The sequence below is a fragment of the Hipposideros armiger genome, unplaced genomic scaffold, assembly GCF_001890085.2.
Source record: "Hipposideros armiger isolate ML-2016 unplaced genomic scaffold, ASM189008v1 scaffold_411, whole genome shotgun sequence".
Lineage (NCBI taxonomy): Eukaryota > Metazoa > Chordata > Mammalia > Chiroptera > Hipposideridae > Hipposideros > Hipposideros armiger.
In genome coordinates, this window is record NW_017731761.1 from 1,080,226 (window position 1) to 1,097,718 (window position 17,493).

At 51.5% G+C, this 17,493-nt stretch overlaps 1 protein-coding gene across 2 annotated transcripts; it reads left to right on the forward strand.

Annotated features, from left to right (window-relative positions):
- Window positions 1-2,762: 2,762 nt before the first annotated feature.
- Window positions 2,763-12,034, forward strand: ASPHD2 (aspartate beta-hydroxylase domain containing 2). Of its 2 annotated transcripts, none has more exons than XM_019663932.1 (3): window positions 2,763-3,881; window positions 9,195-9,308; window positions 9,837-12,034. In XM_019663932.1, the coding sequence occupies exons 1-3, from the start codon at window positions 2,996-2,998 to the stop codon at window positions 9,944-9,946; spliced, it is 1,110 nt and encodes a 369-aa protein (XP_019519477.1). In that variant the 5' UTR covers window positions 2,763-2,995; the 3' UTR covers window positions 9,947-12,034. The 2 variants fall into 2 exon arrangements, 1 of the variants encoding a protein (XP_019519477.1); XR_002126384.1 differs by lacking the exon at window positions 9,837-12,034 and adding an exon at window positions 6,237-6,424 and having other exon boundaries at window positions 2,769-3,881; window positions 9,195-9,267.
- Window positions 12,035-17,493: the final 5,459 nt, after the last annotated feature.

Below are 17,493 nucleotides of genomic sequence, written 5' to 3' on the forward strand. Positions count from 1 at the left end.
AAGTCATATTTGATTGGACTTGCTCGCCAATTGGCCATGAATTTGGACCCTATTCCCCAGAGCTGACTGACCTTTAAGATCTGGAGTTGCATATTATTAAAGTGCAGAACTGCAGTGGGATGTCCCCATCCCTAATGAGGACAGAAATGAAAGATGAAAATGAATAGATGTGTGAAGGAAGCTGGAAGTGACTGTGGTCCCTGAGACAGGAGCTGGGGAGGGGGGATGAATCCACGCCCTTCCCACTGGGGAGATAGGGAGTTATCACTGGGTGCTAGGAGGCTCACATGTTTGAACCGGTACTTAATAAACTGCCAATCACCCTACACATGTAAAGGTTTCTTTTAGTGTCACATTTCAGTTGTGAGCTTGTTAATCCACCTCTGGGACTCAGGGGCCTACCTGCATATTTTAGCTAAAAGTAACTGACAAGTGTGAAAAGTCCTAACTTCAGCTCTCAGTACTGTTTTTGATCTTGTGAGCAGGGTCTGAAGCTGGGGCTCAGGCACCAGGATCTTTGGTTGCCTTTTGTGGATAGCTCAGCCCAGGGAGAGCTCATGGCTGGTATTATGCGTAATGAGCCTTCCCCCAGGAGGGGGTATGCGGCAGGGATGTCCAGGGAAGTGATTGCTTCATCATGTGTGTACCCTGTCTTCCACACCTAGAGATTAACAAAGCTGAGGGGAACTAACCATTAACAGGTGTTTGTCACATTATCACCATCTCACTGTTGGAACATTTAAGAACGCCTCCCCTCCTGAGAGAGGGAGTCGAAAAGTTCCAATTAGGGATTTATAATAGCTGTGATGGGGAAATCCTTTTAGTGCAAATGCTTGTTGTCACGCAGGTGATAGGTAGCTTCACACTGAATTTTAGGAACCCTTTGGTTCTGTGTGGGAGATGGCTTGCAAACAGAACACTTTTCATCCAGATTTTCTTTCCCTTCTCCTCAAGAGGAAATAGCTGTCAGTTATGGTGGGACTAAGGCAACCAGGGGCACAGAGGGGTCTGTTTCTTTCCAGTGGGCCCAGCCTTTTTCTCTTCTTGCGAATCAGTGAAGACATTGAGAACGAGTGAGAAAAAAAAATTAGCTTCCCTACTCTTGTCTTTTTCCTAGAAACATAAAAAAAAATACATGATTATTCAGCATGTGTGTTTTGGGCTACTAAACATTATCGTCAAGTGATTCTTGATTCATTCTAAGCCGGGAAGATGCAAAGAGGCAGTTAATGAGCACCTAAGGTTTCTCTTTCATTTTGAGTTTTGCAAGTCTGGGGACAAAACAAAACAAAAAAATCACTTGAGATGTGTGGCAAAAAGAGTGTCCAGAATCTGCCTTTAGCTGTTGGACGTCTCCGTCCTGAGATAGCTCTCCCTGATGCCCCACCTTTGGTTTGCTGGCTAATCAAGATGGGATGCCACATGTCATAGCAGTCACCACATATTGAATGCTCTCTATGACATGATCTGTGTTTTTCATCCGTTATTCATCTTCATCCAGGGAGCCGAGCATTGCCCCATCTTACAGATGAGGAAACTGAGACTTAGAGACGGAAAGTGACCTGCCCGGGGTTGGGATTAATACTCGCTCTAGCCCATCTCTAGTTTGGGTTCTTCATCTCTCTGCTACATTGCAAGAATTTTCAGGCCAAATTTAGTCCCCAGAGGAAGCGGAGGGAACAGCTTTCCCATTTTTCTAGTTGCCTTCTCATATTCCTGAGAGAGAAGAGAGGGCAGAGTACAAAACGATTTGTCTGAATTATTTGGCTCCTCTAGAGGGACTCTATTAGACTTGTGGTAGCGCATAGACCTGCTTGTTCTCATCAGATTAGAAAAAGTCGGGTGGACAGAGGGTTTCTGCTGGGAAACATGACAGGGGTTTTATAGACAAAGGCGACCTGACAGCCGGGGTCTGAGCGTACTTTTAGGTTATTAGGATAATCGGAGTGCTAGACACCGGCACTAATCATTGGCAAGGTACATAGCAAAGTACTTCTGTCTATTTTGGAGGCAGAGACCTCTAAAGCTTTCTATTTCCATTTGATTCCATCATATCACTTTCATAACACCATGGGTGAGGCCAGTACGTAGCCTCCCAAGCAAGTAGAAAATGCCCTGTGTCTGCCACAGCTGTGACCCCAGAGAGCCCACTTCCTTTTCCAGTTTGATTTAGGCCCAACCCATGTCTGAAGGGCAGGAGAGATTAAATAAGATTGATGAAGTGCTATACAAAGAGAAAGTAAAATGGAGAACATGCAGTTTTAAAGTTCCTTTGCCACTTGTAAGATGCTTTTGAATCCAGATGTCTCTTTGTTTAAAAGTATAGAGATGTAAGGAGAATAAGCATTTCTTATATGCCTACTATGAAAGAGTATAGCAAAATGGATTGACATCGCTTTGAAGTCAGATGGAGTTTGTGTCCCTGCCGTGGCTGCGTGAACTTGGGTTGCGGGGGGGAAGTGGTTGTAGGACCTCCCTGAGCCTCAGTTTTCTCATCTATAAAATGGGGATAATAGCACCTCCTAAGGCTGACATAAAATAGATGGGGCTACTGTGATTATCAAGCAGTACTTGCTGCAGATGAAACACTGCCGGTCTTTTGGGAAACGGGTGTGGTGGTAAAATGGGGAGAGAATACACAAGATTGAGATGTGTATGCCCCCATCCACAAGGACCTTACAAAATGACCTGGAACTTCACATTTCAGTTAAGGACTTTGCCAAGTGTAAAAATTTATGCTGGTTTATTTATTTTTCTCATCCCAGGCTTGGACTTCCTAAAAAAAAAAAAATCATTTCACAGTGACCAGCCCTACTTGCTAATGTGACATAAAGCAGCTCTGTCCACCCTACCTACAGTGACTTTTGCCAGGAGTGCAGTGGTGGACGTAGGTGGCCTGGTTGATTGTCAATGCCGCCCTTTGCAGGATCCGAGGAACAGTGGCGGCCATGCCTCCCCCTGCCCCAGCTGCCCCTTCGCCCCCGCGCTAACCTGCATGGTGTGGGTGCCCTTGGGACCCCAGAGGACTGACTGTCTGACCTTACTTCACACCCTCCACAACAACTCCCCCAAGATGTCGCTCGAGTGGCTGGTGGCCTGGAGCTGGTCCCTGGATGGCCTGAGGGACTGCATCGCCACGGGCATCCAGTCCGTAAGGGACTGGGACACCACCGCTGTCGTCACTGTGGCCTGCCTGCTGGTCCTGTTCGTGTGGTACTGTTATCACGTGGGCCGGGAACAGCCCCGGCCCTACGTCTCCGTCAACTCCCTCATGCAGGGCGCCGACACCAATGGGCTACAGAACGGGTACGTGTACTGCCAGTCCCCTGAGTGCATCCGCTGCACCCACAACGAGGGGCTCAACCAGAAACTCTACCATAACCTGCAGGAGTACGCCAAGCGCTACTCCTGGTCCGGCATGGGCCGCATCCATAAGGGCATCCGTGAGCAGGGCCGCTACCTCAACAGCCGGCCCTCCATCCAGAAGCCGGAGGTCTTCTTCCTGCCAGACCTCCCCACCACGCCGTATTTCTCCCGGGACGCCCAGAAGCATGACGTGGAGCTGCTGGAGCGGAACTTCCAGACCATCCTGTGTGAGTTTGAGACCCTCTACAAAGCTTTCTCAAACTGCAGCCTCCCGCAGGGCTGGAAAATGAACAGTACCCCCAGTGGGGAGTGGGTCACCTTTTACTTGGTCAATCAGGGGGTTTGCGTTCCCAGGAACTGCAGGAAGTGCCCACGGACGTACCGCTTACTCGGAAGCCTTCGGACCTGTATTGGGAACAATGTTTTTGGGAACGCATGCATCTCCGTGCTCAGCCCTGGGACTGTGATAACGGAGCACTATGGACCCACCAACATCCGCATCCGATGCCATTTAGGTAGGTCGCAGGGCCGGGGTCTCCCAGCACGCACCCTCCTGAGTTCAGGCCGCCTGACTTACAGGACATCACAAAAGCTCAGTAGTCAGAATGGTGCTTTTTCGCATTCTTCACTGTACTTCCAGCACAGATTCATGAATCACCTGTAAACAATTTTGACAGCAGAGATTGGGTCAAAAAAGAAACTCATGATCAATAGAAACCTGATTTCTGACAGAAGCTCTGTGCAAAGGAGCGTTCTGCAGTGATGGAAATGACCTCCATCCGCACTGCCCCGTACGGTAGCCAGTAGCCATGTGTGACTGACCCTTGAGTGCTTGAGATGTAGTTAGTGTGACTGAGGAACTCAGTTTTTAACTGACTCTAAATTTAAATGGCCACGAATGGCTAGCGGCTACTGTATTGGACAGCGAAGCACTGCAGCCAAAGACTGTTACAATGATTACTGAGGTTCATAATGATGTTGGGAGGCTGGGAAAGATACGTAAGTGCCTTCTGAATCTTCAAGGATGAAATGATGCTTGGTGGTGATTTTACTGAGAGTCTAGGGAAATTGGTAATACGCGTATTGTGTGTAGCCCGGGTTTTGAGGACAAGGTTGGAGTCAGATTGCTTATGTCTCATCCTGACCCCACCACACGCTACCTGTGTTACTTTTCGGCAAGTCACATCACCTCTCTGAGCCTCAGTTTCTTCTCTTGGAAGGTGGAGGTAAAAAGATCATTTATAGAGTTCCTTTGAGGATCTAGTAAGAGAATGTATATTGTGAAACATTTGTTCCCAGAGAGCCTGATGGTGAGTACTTAATAAAAGCAGGCTGGAAAACAACTTGGTAAACAGGGATATTCGTTCCCCAGAATGCCTCATTTGTTCCTGGTGAGTCGTGATAATGGCTTGGTTACCCGGGGCGATGGCACCACGGTTAGCATCCCAGACGAGAGGAGCAGGCCGGGAGCCTTGCAAAGGCTCAGCTTGGGGAGTTTGCAGCAGTGCCTTGGCCTCAGGATAGAGACAGGAAAAACATACACACAAGGAGCCTGATGGGGCCGGAGCAGAGGTTCATAATTACTTCCAGCGGAGGAGCCTGGGGCTGCCTGCGGGGACCGGAGTGGGATGCCTCAGGCCCTCCACCCCTTCTTCACCCAGAACCCTCTGCTTCTCCTGCTCCTTGGGGATTCTGAGTGAGATGTGGCTTGGACAGAGGGCTTCACTGCTTTCAAAAACCAAAGGAACTAGATTTGAGCAGTTAACACAGTATTTCAAGAGGAAAGTCAGGATAGGGTTGAGGCTGTGGAGGAGATGGCCTGGCTTTCTTGTCAACTGTGTGACTTTGGGCAAGTAATTGAGTCTCTCTGTGCCTCAGTTTCCTCATCTGTAAAATGGGAAGATAGTATTTATCACACAGGCTCGTTGACAGGATTAAATAAAGTAATATCTTCTCTAGCTACTTGACATGGTGCCTGGCATGTGACAGCATTCGATAAACTAGTAGCTTTTAGGATCAAACACCATGTTTGTGAGAAAGGATGATTAAGACATGGTCTCTGCCCTCAGGAAACAGAGTGGGAAATGAACAGACTTGGGAAGCAAACACCCCTGGACTCAGATCTGTGAGCCCCATTTGTCAAGTGACCTTTGGCAGGCCCCTGAAACTCCTTGAGCCCCCGTTTTCTCCTCTCTCCAATGGAGGTGATGATACCTATCAGGAAGGCTGGTTGGACGATGAGAAGTGCTGTGTGTCTGTGTGAGAGGGGCTCTGAGTAACCTAAGAGGTGATCGAGCATCTGAGGGATGATGACCATGTAAAATCACTGTGTGAGGCAACAGGCACACCCTGAGGTCAGAGGACGCGAGGGCTGCAGGTGGGCTGCTCACGGGGGGTAGTCTGAGCTGAAAGGATTGCTGGGACCGCCGGGGTAGAGCAAGGGAGGTGCCCTCCCCTTGGGGCTTGGAGGAGCCATGTCTGGGCTTGCTGGGGAGTCCAGTTGTGGACGCTGAGGCTGGAGAGGTCAGGTGGGAACGAACCACAGAGGGCCCCCATGCCAGGCTTCGGAATTGAGGCTGTGGGCAATGGGGAACAATACTGTTCTTTTGTAAAGGTCTTCTTTCTATGGTTTTTTAAAAGCTTCAGCATGATGTAGGGAAGGGCGTTTTGAGGATAGAATTCCAGGCAGGTGTGTTGAGGAGGAAGGGTTGGTGGCAAGAAAACCAAAAATTTGCCTCTTATATATTAGTGCCTTTTGTGCATCTGCAGTATACGTGTGTGTGTGTGTGTGTGTGTGTGTGTGTGTGTGTGTGTGTAAATCACACCCACACGGGCCCTCTTTATGACCTGTCTTTCCCTTCTTGGCTCAGCTAGTTACTGGCTGCCAGAAAAAGTGGGCCACGTCATGTTCCCCGGACAGCAGGGAGCTCTGGAAGACATCCCACTGCAGTACGGCTAGTCCCTGTGGCCAGGTCGATCTCCACGGCTGGGTTTGCTCAGCGTTTGCTTCTTTCCACTGTCATGCCCACACTGGTGTCCACCTAGGAAGGAAGCAAAGGTGTGTTTGATTCATGTGACCGTGTGTGTTGACAGAGAGGGAGTCTAGATAATGAGGTCAGCAGCAGGCCACGCCTGCTGTGTGCCTGGCGACCACACCTCTACCAAGTACCTGGCTGAAGGTGGAGGAGGCGCATGTGGTTTCAGAGCTGTGTTCTTGAAATGCCAACCCTTGTCCTCTTTTTCTGCCTTCCATCCGAGTTGTGCTTGGTAGGACTGCCCTCTGGATGACTGCAGCCCCAGCCACTGCCCTTCAAGTACCCAGTCCATTTGTGTGGCACACATTTGCTGAGCCCTCTAGAGGTGGCGTCACTCGGTCTGGACTCCATGGGGAACCACAGGACAGCTCTGGCCCAGACGTCATCCAGCATTGTGGATGGGGCTGGGACGTCCTGAGCACAGTCACAGATCTCCAGGAAGCAGCCTCTGATGCAAACGAGGCAGGTGTTTACTGGGGAGGCAGATACCCATTTACGTGGCCAATCCTCGGGAAAGGGTAGATGAAAATGCATGAGCGTACGCAGCAAATTCTCGCTAAATGAGCACAATTTAACTCTCATTTTCCTTTCATGCGTATGCTGTCGGATTTCTGGGCTGCCTAGCTGCATGGTACCAGCAGACCAGCTCATGTTGGCCTTGCCCACCCTGAGTGCCAGCCAGCTGCCAGCCTCCTAGAGTGCCCTTCCTCCACCCTTCTCCCGCCTCCTTCAGTGGTTGGTGGGAACAGAGCAGCAAACCCTAAGCCAGAAAGGGACCTGGGCAGATGGGACTAGCCGAGGCCATGTGTGGGACGTGCCTCTGTCCTCAGGAGCCACCCGAATGCTTTATTTGGGGGAGTATTGATGACTTCTACCAACTAGACTGGTTTGTGGGCAAGAAGCAGGAATGGTGGGTCACTGGAGGACTGGAGCAGAGTGTGGGGAGAGGCAGAGGACAGTAAGCAGGGGGCCGGCCAGCCAGCCAGCCAGGTCAGTTTTCTGTTGTGTGTGGCCGTGAGTCATTTAGTGGCTCAGAGAAAGGGGCGCTTCTCTCTGAAACCCTGGGTAGACTGTCCCTGCAGAGAACCTCCTCTTCCTAAAGACTGTCTCCACCCAAACCAACAAGTTAGGGCACGCGTGAAAAGAGAACGTGGACTGTGGGGCTGTCTTCATCTGGGCCAGTGAGCGGTGGCTGAACCCCTTTACAACCCTAACCCTCCCCCCCCCCCCCCCCCCCAGCAGTTGTTAATAGTAGGGACAGAGCATGGTTTCAGAGTCAGAATGGACAGTCTTGGCCGATTCAATGAAATATATATTGATGGCTGAAACTTACATTAACTGCAGGAAAATCAGCAACCACTTGACTGTCACTGCTACTAATGTAATAACTAAGCATTTATATCATACTGTCCAGCGTTATAAGAGCATGTTCTTTGGAACCAGACAGATTTGGATTCAAATCTCAGCTCCCGCAAGGACTAGATAGTGACTTCGGCAGGTCACTTAACTTCTGTAAATCTCAGTTACTCCACCTGGAAAGTAGGTGACGTGATGCCTGTAAAGTGTTTAACACAAACCTGCTCACTGTAAGTCTTCAGTTACTGGTAGCAAGGACAGTGGTCATGTAGCCCTGGCAGGTAAGTATGCTAATGTCCTCCCTTTACAGACAACAAGGCCATGGCTCAGAGAGGTTGAGTGCTTGTCCAAAGTCACACAGCACATACGAGCCAGAGCCAGTCTCTGACTCCAGGTCGTCTGTCCTTCCACTCCTCCATGTGGCCTTTGTTAGAATTCTTACTGCGTACGTGTTTCCTGGAATCATCCATTTCTGGTTCAAAGAGTGCATTAAAAATGCCCTGCCTGATAGAGGAAGGGCTGCTTCATGTTTGTCATAAAGGAGCATGAGGTCATGGGGGAATGCCAGCTGGCCCAGGGTCATGGTTTTCCCAGTGAGTCACTGAGGACAGTGAGAACACCACAATTCCAGCCCCTTTTCCAGGGCCCCGCTTTCTCCTGGGTCAATCCTTCTGGAGAATTACCAGGCTGACCCAACCTCTTCTGAGCCTATTGGTGACAGGGGCCCAGTGTTTCCCCAGACCCTTGGATTGGAGACGGGGGTGTGAAAGCACATGCACAGCCGTGTTTCAAGCAGACCCCTTTCCAGGGTTAGGCACCCAAGCCTGGGACTCACCACTAGTGTTTCAAGCATAGGGCTCCTTAGGAAGGTGTCAGCCTATTTCCTCTTGAAGATCAGGCGTTTCCTTAGGAGTGTCATCCAGTATTCCAGAATGAGGCCAGGGAAAACTTAGACTAAGAACATGCCGTCCTCGGGCCTCAAAATGGATTTATAGGTTGGAACCCAAAGAGGAGGGTACCGTGTGAGCCTTTGCATCTCTCTAAAACAGCCCTAGAGACGGGACTTAGGAAACACAGTTATTGAAAGCTGAGGTTCTGAACCTGGTTTCCTTCTTTTCCAGGGGTCCCGTGGTTGGGCTCCAGGAGGCTTAAATGTGTAGAGCAAGCCTTGGCTCCTGCCTTTAATCAGAGGGGTCCTTGACCAAGAGCAGATTAAGCCAATGGAGGAATGAGTTTTTCCAGGGAGCATGGCGAGGATCCAGGCGCACACCCTGTATTTGCCCTATTGAACTATCCCCACCCCAAACCGGGCACCCGAGGGGTGAAGCTTGGGTGCTCCGGAAGTGGAGAGCTCTCCCCAAAGCAGCCACTCCCTGACTTCCGGCCCTCCCTGATCCTGCCCGCCTTCATTCTCTCTTCTCTGCTTTTCGTGCCCAGGTCTGAAAACGCCAAGTGGCTGCGAGCTGGTGGTGGGGGGCGAGCCCCAGTGTTGGGCCGAAGGCCGCTGCCTGCTGTTCGACGACTCTTTCCTACACACTGCGTTCCACGAAGGTGAGTGTCTGCCTTCCACACTGCTGCTTTTGTTTAATTTATCTTATTTTTAAGTGTAGTTTTAGGTTTCCAGAAAAATTGAGCAGAACGTACACACCACCCCCATACACAATTTCCCTTTATTCACGTCTCGCATTAAGCGTGGTACATTGGTTATAATGGATGAGCCAGTGTTGGCACATTATTAATCGAAGTCAGCAGTTTACACTAGGGTTCGCTCCACGTTGTACATTCTCGTGGGTTTTGACAGATGTATAATGACATGTATCCACCACGAGAGGATCATACGAAATAGCTTCACTGCCCTAAAAGTCCTCTCTGCTCCACCGCCCACAAATGCCCCCTCTCCGTCTGCCCATTGCCTTTCACGTGCTCCGCTCAGAGCCTTAGGAAGCCATGAACATATTCTTGACCAGAGAGGAGGAGGTCTGCCGATCTGTGCCTGAAAGCTAACGGTGTGGGCCCCAGCTCTGCGGGGTCCAGGCTCCGGAGCTGTTTGAACCTCTCCTCTCTTGCCCGCAACCCCAGGTTCCGCAGAGGACGGCCCACGGGTGGTTTTCATGGTGGATTTGTGGCATCCAAACGTCGCAGCGGCTGAACGGCAGGCCCTGGATTTCATCTTTGCTCCAGGCCGATGAGAACATCTCCCATGCTGGGGTCAGCGAGAATGGCCGCGGGTCAGCCTGGGCAGGCTGTGGTACCGTCAGCACCCACCCGCATCCACGATTCCATGCTCAGAAACCTGCCTCAACAGAAAGCTCTTCTTTGGAATTTTTATACCATGTCGGGTCCCTCTTCCTTTTGGTTATTGTGAGTGGGAAATTTTCAGCTCGTAGTCCCTTAGATTTTTTTTTTTTCCCTCCCAGTCATTTGCTTCTGCGATTCCTTTCTGCCTGATATGGCGCCTTACTTTGCTCTGTGTGACCAGAGGCTCGGTCCCCCTGTTGTCTGTGTCACGTGGCTACTTGGTTTGTTCAGTCCTCTCTGAAATAGAGTAATCAAACGGTTATTTGTTTGAATGTAACACCGTAAAACTTCTTGTGGTCACCTTCCAAGAAAACAACAAAAACAAAACACCGCGAACCTGAGCGCTGGAGAACTTGGCCTCTGCTGCTGTCACAGTTGCACAGGGGACTCCTCTGCCTGCGCCTCCCCGCCCCTCCCCCAAGGGCAGGGGAAGAGTCTGCAGCCCTGGCATCCAGCTGCTTCATTGGCAGGGTGGACACGGTCAGGGGCAGCGCACAGTGTCATGGCTTGGGTAAATGTCACCATCTGCTCTCCCCACCCCAAGCCCTGTCAGGTCCCTGATGGTAGAGAGCATTCGGCTGGTGGGATTTGAGGCTTTCCTTCAAAGCTGAGGCTGGTGTCCTCAGGAGCCCAGGTGGGGCTCCCACGGGTCAGCCACAGAGTGTGTGACTCACTTACCTCACTGCCTACAGAAGCCCTACTGCCAAACCAGGCCTGGCCAGTTCCCTGTTTTAGCTGTTGTGATGATGAACTTCGAGACCACCGGGTTGGCTAATTTGAGCTGTGGCGGGATAAGATCTCACTCATCCAGTGGCATCCTGGAAAGCCTTTCTCTGGCAAAACTGAAATCATAGATCCAACCAAAGTGTCTGTTTTGTTTTGGAGTTCTGTTGTGTATGATTTTCCATTTCTTTGTATGTACATAAATGTCCAAATGCTGGACTCGGAGACAGTGGGAGAGTCAGCCCTATGTCTTTGGCATTGCACAAGGTGTGTGCTAAGTGACAGCAGCCTAAGCCAATGTGTGAGTGAGGACACTGGGAAGACATACGGACCCAAAGGGCCACCAGAGTCACGGTGCTGGCTTTTTGGTCTCCTGTGAAGGACGTGGCCAGTTTGAGGCACTAAGTCTAGAAACAGCCTCCTGTGAGGCTGTGTGTGTGAAAGGGCAGCCTTCAGCCATACTAGAGATGCCATTTTTGAATAATGTATTATGGCAGTGTCCGACTGATAAGCCGCGGAGCGGTTTGGAATACACAGCTTGTCACATATGCAGGGACAGCGTTTCTATCCGAATGGAAGCGAGCAGCTTCTGGTTTCTAGAACAACCTCCAGAAATAAACATCTGAAATGCACTAGGCAGTTCCTAGCAAGTATGCAAAGAAAACGGGTCTACAGTTGAGTAAAATTTCTACAAGCTATTTTTCAGTGATTAGACTGCAAAAAAGGGCAGACATTTCAAAACACCTGAAGTCTTTTTACTCATTAAGTATTTGTTAAGGAATCACCGAGGTGCATGATTTCTGTACATACCAACTGCTCTACGTTTACAAAGCCAACAGCCCACACAGGTACCTGGCTACCTGGACTCATGGGATGTGGTTGGGGACCAGGAGGTAAATAAAGGATCTTGCTGTAAACCAGAGTGAAGTGGTAAAGTTGTCTGTTGGGAAGAAGATGTGACTTGGGCAGATGTGTGAGTTTGAGGCTCTTGGTGTTTAGATCGTGTTACAGCGACAGGTGGGATCCTGAAAGTGACCAGTATAGTGAGTGAAGCACCGTGGAGTTCTAAAAGAACGGGCGTGGGGCGGGGAAAACAAGCAGATCTGTGCGGTGTTAAGGAACGGCGGCTGTCACCCTGGGCGAAGACCAAGGGCTTTGGCTTAAGGAAAGCTGAGGGTTTGGGACGCAGAGCCAGGAACTCGTTCCCAGGTGACCTCGGGCCGATTCCAGGGCCTCCGGGAGCCCCAGCTGACTCCCATGTGCAGACGGTGCCTGGCACATAGAGCAACGTTGTTGGTTCCGTTTCTGCGGTCCCAGCGCTTCTAAGCCGTTCCAGAGAAGCAGGTGAGGAGGAAGGATGGGTACGGAAGAGACGGGCACATGTGATCAGGGGTAGTGGTGGCCGGGGGGCCACTGGCTCCTCTCCATTTCCTGTGGCTAACTACAGGTAGAGAAGCACGTCCCTCAATAGCTGCTACCTTTTGAATTTTTTTCCCTTTGTCTTAGAAGAGGGACAGGTGACGCTGGTGGCCTGGAACCCGAGGAGCAGCCTGTCTGCCAGGTACTTTCCTATGCAAGCCCGCTCCCAGCCCTCAGCCCTGGCTGGGCTGCCACAGCAAACGGGAAGGGCACCACTCGGTGGGGGCCGTGACGTTTCTCACTCCTAAAGCGTGCATTGCCAGCTAGGCAACTGCCCAAGTAATTTACATGCGACAGCTAGGGATGCTCAAGGTGACAAAGAGGAGCCAGCGTGCCAGCCCAGCTTCAGATGAGAAGCCCTGCCTGCTGCTCTGAGGCGGCCTGCTTCTGCTTCAAGGCCAGACTGCACGAGCTCACCTCCCAGGCCTCCCGGCGCCTGCTCATTGTACCCCAGACTCCCCTAGGTTGGGTCCTGAGCCCTTTGGGACGGAGACCCCACTCATACCATCGAGTGCCCTACAGAATACAGTGGGGGAGGGGAAGGGGACTCGTAGCCCACTGGTTCTTGACGTTGGCTGCTCAATACACCTGGGGAGTTTCTGAGACATACTGATGCCCACCCCCCATCCCCAAAGCATCTCATTTTTTTGTTGTTGTTCAGTGGGTGGGGCCCAGGTCCTGGTATTTGTTTGCACTCCTTTCCTGCCCTGATTCTAATGTGTAGCTGGGACTGAGGTGCTGCCCAGAGTAGCAAGAAATGGCAAGGCCTTTGAAACCAGCCACCTCGTGGTTAGAGACTGGGCTGTGCCCCTGGGTAATGCCAGGCAGGCCACCTAACCTTGGTCTCTAGGGACAGTCAGTGTTTCCTTGCAAGACCATAACATTCCTATTGTCAGTCCTTGGGTTTCCAGGACTTGACCCAGCCTCAGTTGCAGGACTGGGCTTATGATGCAGACCTGACCAATCAGAGCCTTCCAAACTACTGGCCACTCAGAAATTGGGTCAGGCCTGGGCACATGACCCTCACCAGACCAATCAGAGCCTTTTAAACTCCTGGGCACTCAGATTGGGTCGGGGCTTAGTACATGATCCAAGTTCTTTTGCTGGGACCATTGAGAAAGAGAGACAGCGTTTCCCAGGGTGGACGGAGGTGGGGATCTAGTGGAAAGAAAATTGGAGAGTGAAAGCCACAGAGAAAAACAGTTTCCATCCTGTCATAACTATAGCTTTTCCTGTGACAAGCTCTACCTCTGGACTTTTTAGTTACGTGAGCCAATAAGCTCCGTTTTTACTCTTAAGCCGTGTTTGAGTTGTGGTTTCTGTCCCTCGCCCCCCAGAAGTCCTAATCCACTCTGAGCTCCATCTATAAAATGAGCCTAATGCCTACTTGCAGACTTATAGTAAGGTTCGAATAAGATAATAATATGTCAAGTGCTGGGTGGATTAGACATGCTCCACACATATTTTTAAATGTATAATAAATATGACAAGCAAAGGCTAAGTACAAAATGCTGTCGTTAAGGCCCATTGCGTCCTGCTGCCAGCACCCTCTCCATCACATTTACCTCCCCAGATGAATCTTGCTAACCAGATGTAAACACACGGAACAGGACAGAATAAGGCCCTATATTTTCGAGCTGCTGACAGATGGCAGTGAAAATACTCAAGCAGATTGTAGCATTAGGCGGCAGGAGGCAACACACACACAGATGGATTTACTTTCTGCCTCCTCCCCAGGCACACGCATTTGTCCTAACTTCATGTTTACCTCCCCTTCCCTGTTTCCCCACTGCTGATGCCGTAGCCGCCCCGGATTCAACGGGAGGGCGTTTCCTCCTTGAGTACCGCAGGCATGTGCGCTCTGGGAGACGCCTTCACATGCGTCATTATGCCACTCATCCATGGAGCCACACTGGGGGAGGCCGGGGCCACTGTGCACGTTTAACTTGAGAAACCAGGCCCGGAGCGGCCGCCGATGTGAACAAGGGCCGGAGGACGAGCTGGACTTAGAAGCCAGGGGTCCAAGCTTGAAGCTCAGCAGTCTTTTGAACTCTAGACCTAGACATTCAGGCCCCACTGTCCACAGGACGCCCTGCCCAGGGACCCCCTACGAAGGCTGTTCACCTCAGCACACTCACGATGAAGTCATTTTCAGAGGGTCCGCAGTATGCTATGCCTTTACATACGTTACGTTTTCCTCTCCATTTTTAAAGAAGATGACACTGAGGCTCAGAGACATAAAGTCACTTGGACAAGTTTCCAAGGCAATAAATCATAGAGCTGTGATTGGAACGCAGAGTTCTGACACCATCGCCCACGTGCTTCTACTGCCCCCAGGAACCAGTGCAGGCTGGCTGGAGATAAAGGATGTACTTTCAGACAAGTGTGCCTGTTGACCAGCACACGGGAGATGGCTTGTCTCACCCGCCCCCTGCCCATGGGCCTTCCTGGGTACAGTGCTCTGGGCCCCCAGCCCTTCCCCGGGAGCACTGGGCCCAGCTGATGAGGAAGGCAGGACAGGAGAGAAGGGGTGGCTCTCAGCTTGGACAGTGGCAGTCATGAAATGGCCTCTTTGTGGCTCTTGACAGGATTCAAAAGATATTGTGGGGGCCGGGTGAGTGGCTCTGTTGGTTAGGAGCACACGCTCCAGAGCTACGCCAGAGCTGAGCTGCCACTGAGCTGCCAACAGGTGGTGGATGGCTCAGCTGGTGAGAGCACGTGCTCCTAACAAGGTTGCCGGTTTGACTCCCGCATGGGATGGTGGGCTACAACCACCCGCAACTACGATTGAACACGGCACCTTGAGCTGAGCATCCGCCAGCTGCCGACGGACGGCCAGATGGCGACTGGACTTGGAGCTGAGCTAGCTGTGCCCTCCACAACTAAGATTGAAGAACAGCAACCTGGCTGGTTCCCTTCCCCAATTCCCCAACACTGTTCCCCTTCCCCAATTCCCCAATAAAATCTTTATAAAGAAAGAAAGAAAAGAAAAGAAAGAAAGACAAAGAAACAAAGGCATTCTAGGTTTTATCCCCAGGAGAAATACAGATGATTTCAGGTTAGTACATTTAAAATAAACAGAGAGGTGTCCTATGTTAACCTTGAAGCCTTCAGAACTGTGCCCTGAAAGTTTTCTACGTTCAACCAACATGCTGAGAAAAGAGCCCGAGTATCTTTTTTTCCCCCTGAACTAGGATGCCCCTCCCCAGTCTCCTCATAGAGGGGCCCAGGGGCAGGGGACAGGGAGTCCTCCCTCCTGCCGCGTTTCAGAGGACAAGTCAACAGTTAAGGGTGGGAGTGGGGCGGGGGTGGGAGGGGACACACACACACACACACACACACACACACACACACACACACACACACACAGGCCCAGGGTGAGAGGACCAGCCATCCATCCCCACTTCCTCCCTGTAAGAGCTCCTGAAGAACAGGGGTTTCCCAGGCCGCTCCCTCCACCAGAAAGCAGTGCCTGTTACAAAGCAGGCACATCCCTCCCCCTGCCCGCACCCCCAGCCCACGGTCCCATGCAGGCACTCTCCTCTCCGAAGTAGCCCTCCAATCTGCCCACTGCTCTCCACGTCCGGCCACCTCCTTGTCCAGGCCACTAACCTGGACAGCCAGAGTCCTATTCATGGTTTCCACATCTGCCCTGCTCATCAGCCATTCAGGAGCCAGTGATCTTTCTACTGAGAACCAGAGCGAGCCACCCGCCCTCACCACCCTGCTTCAAGGCTCTCATGTGCCCAGCACCTTGGCAACCTGGTGCGAGGCCCCAGCGCTCCTTGCTGCCCACCCACCCATGCTCCCTGGCACTGCACTGCTGATTGACAAGGAGCTTGGAATCACCCGAGGGAGAAACACAATGTTTTCAGCACGGGCTTGTAAGTTTCCTGTGGCTGTTCTAACAAACTGCCACAAACTTGGTGGCTTAAAACACCAGGACTTCATTCTTTCGTACTTGTGGAAATCTGAAGTCCAAGATCGGTTTCACTGGCCCTAAACCAATGTGTCAGCAGAGTCGCATTCGCTCTGCAGGCTCCACGGCAGAACCCATCCCTTGCCTCTTCCTTGACTGTGGCCACATCCCTCCAGTCTCTGCCTCCATCTTCACTTCGCCTGCTCTGTGTGGCTCGCCTCCCTCTGCCTCTTATAAGCACACTTGTGATGGCATTGAGGGCCCACTGAATAACCCAGGAAAATCTCTGCATCTTAAGTCTTAATCACAGCTGCGAAACCTTCAGCCTATGAGGTTAACACAGGATCCAGAGATTAGGACCTGATATTTTTTGGGGTCACCATTCATCCCACTCTGCAGGGCCTGTGGCTCACACAGTGGAGGACTCATTGCTACTCACTGCAGGATGGGGCACTAGGGACGCAGTAACTGGAGGGCATCTCAGCTACATGGTAAAGGATCACTGACCGAGGGGGTTAAATACTCACAGACACCAGAGAGGGTGATTTGAACCAACATCCAGCCTCCAGCTGATACCACTGTCAAGATGACAAGAGCAGATAAGCCCAGATGCTTCCCACTAGGGGGGAGGCATTTGATTAGGCTCAAAGGCCCCCCTAGGAAACAGAGATCCTTTCCCAGCGGGAATCTACTTGCCACTATTAATCACTCCACAGGGCACTTGGTCCTGACTGTTCACAGGTGGCAGACACTGAGCTGCGCTGTGCGGCAGGGCAGGGATGACCCGAAACAGAGCCTTTCACTCCCTCTCCCTCCTCCTGTGTTCCGGGCCTGCAGGAGGCTGTTGGGCTGGATGACAGTGGCACTCTGGTGTCAACTGTAATCCAAAGACTGGGCAGGCTGTCTTACAAATGCGGCCTTCCCTGGGAAGCGCCGCCCTGAGGGCTGCGGCTGGCTCCAGCAGCTGTGGGACGCCTGGCATTTAGAGGCTAATTTTGAGGGTATGGGTCTGGGGCTGTCATGAAACGATTTCCTGAGAGCCCCCTGGACCCCTGCAACCCTGACAAGAAGACAAGCGGCTGAGCGTTCCTGTTCCAAAAGCCTCGGGGCTAGTCACAACCAGGGCTGTGGCCGCGGGACTGAGCCAACTCCACTGCAGGAACGAAACAAAGGGAACCTGAGAAGCAAAAGGAAGACAAGAGCCAGTAAGTGCCTCCGGACTTTAGTTCTGAATTAATCCCGGGCGGGTGAGACACAGGGGGTCCTCTCCTGTGAACAAGGGAGAGGATTTGCAGGGTTCTATCTCAGTGGAGAGAAAAGGGTTCGCAGCATGAATGCGTTATAAAGCTGTTTTCTTTGGTCAGCTACCGGGGGACT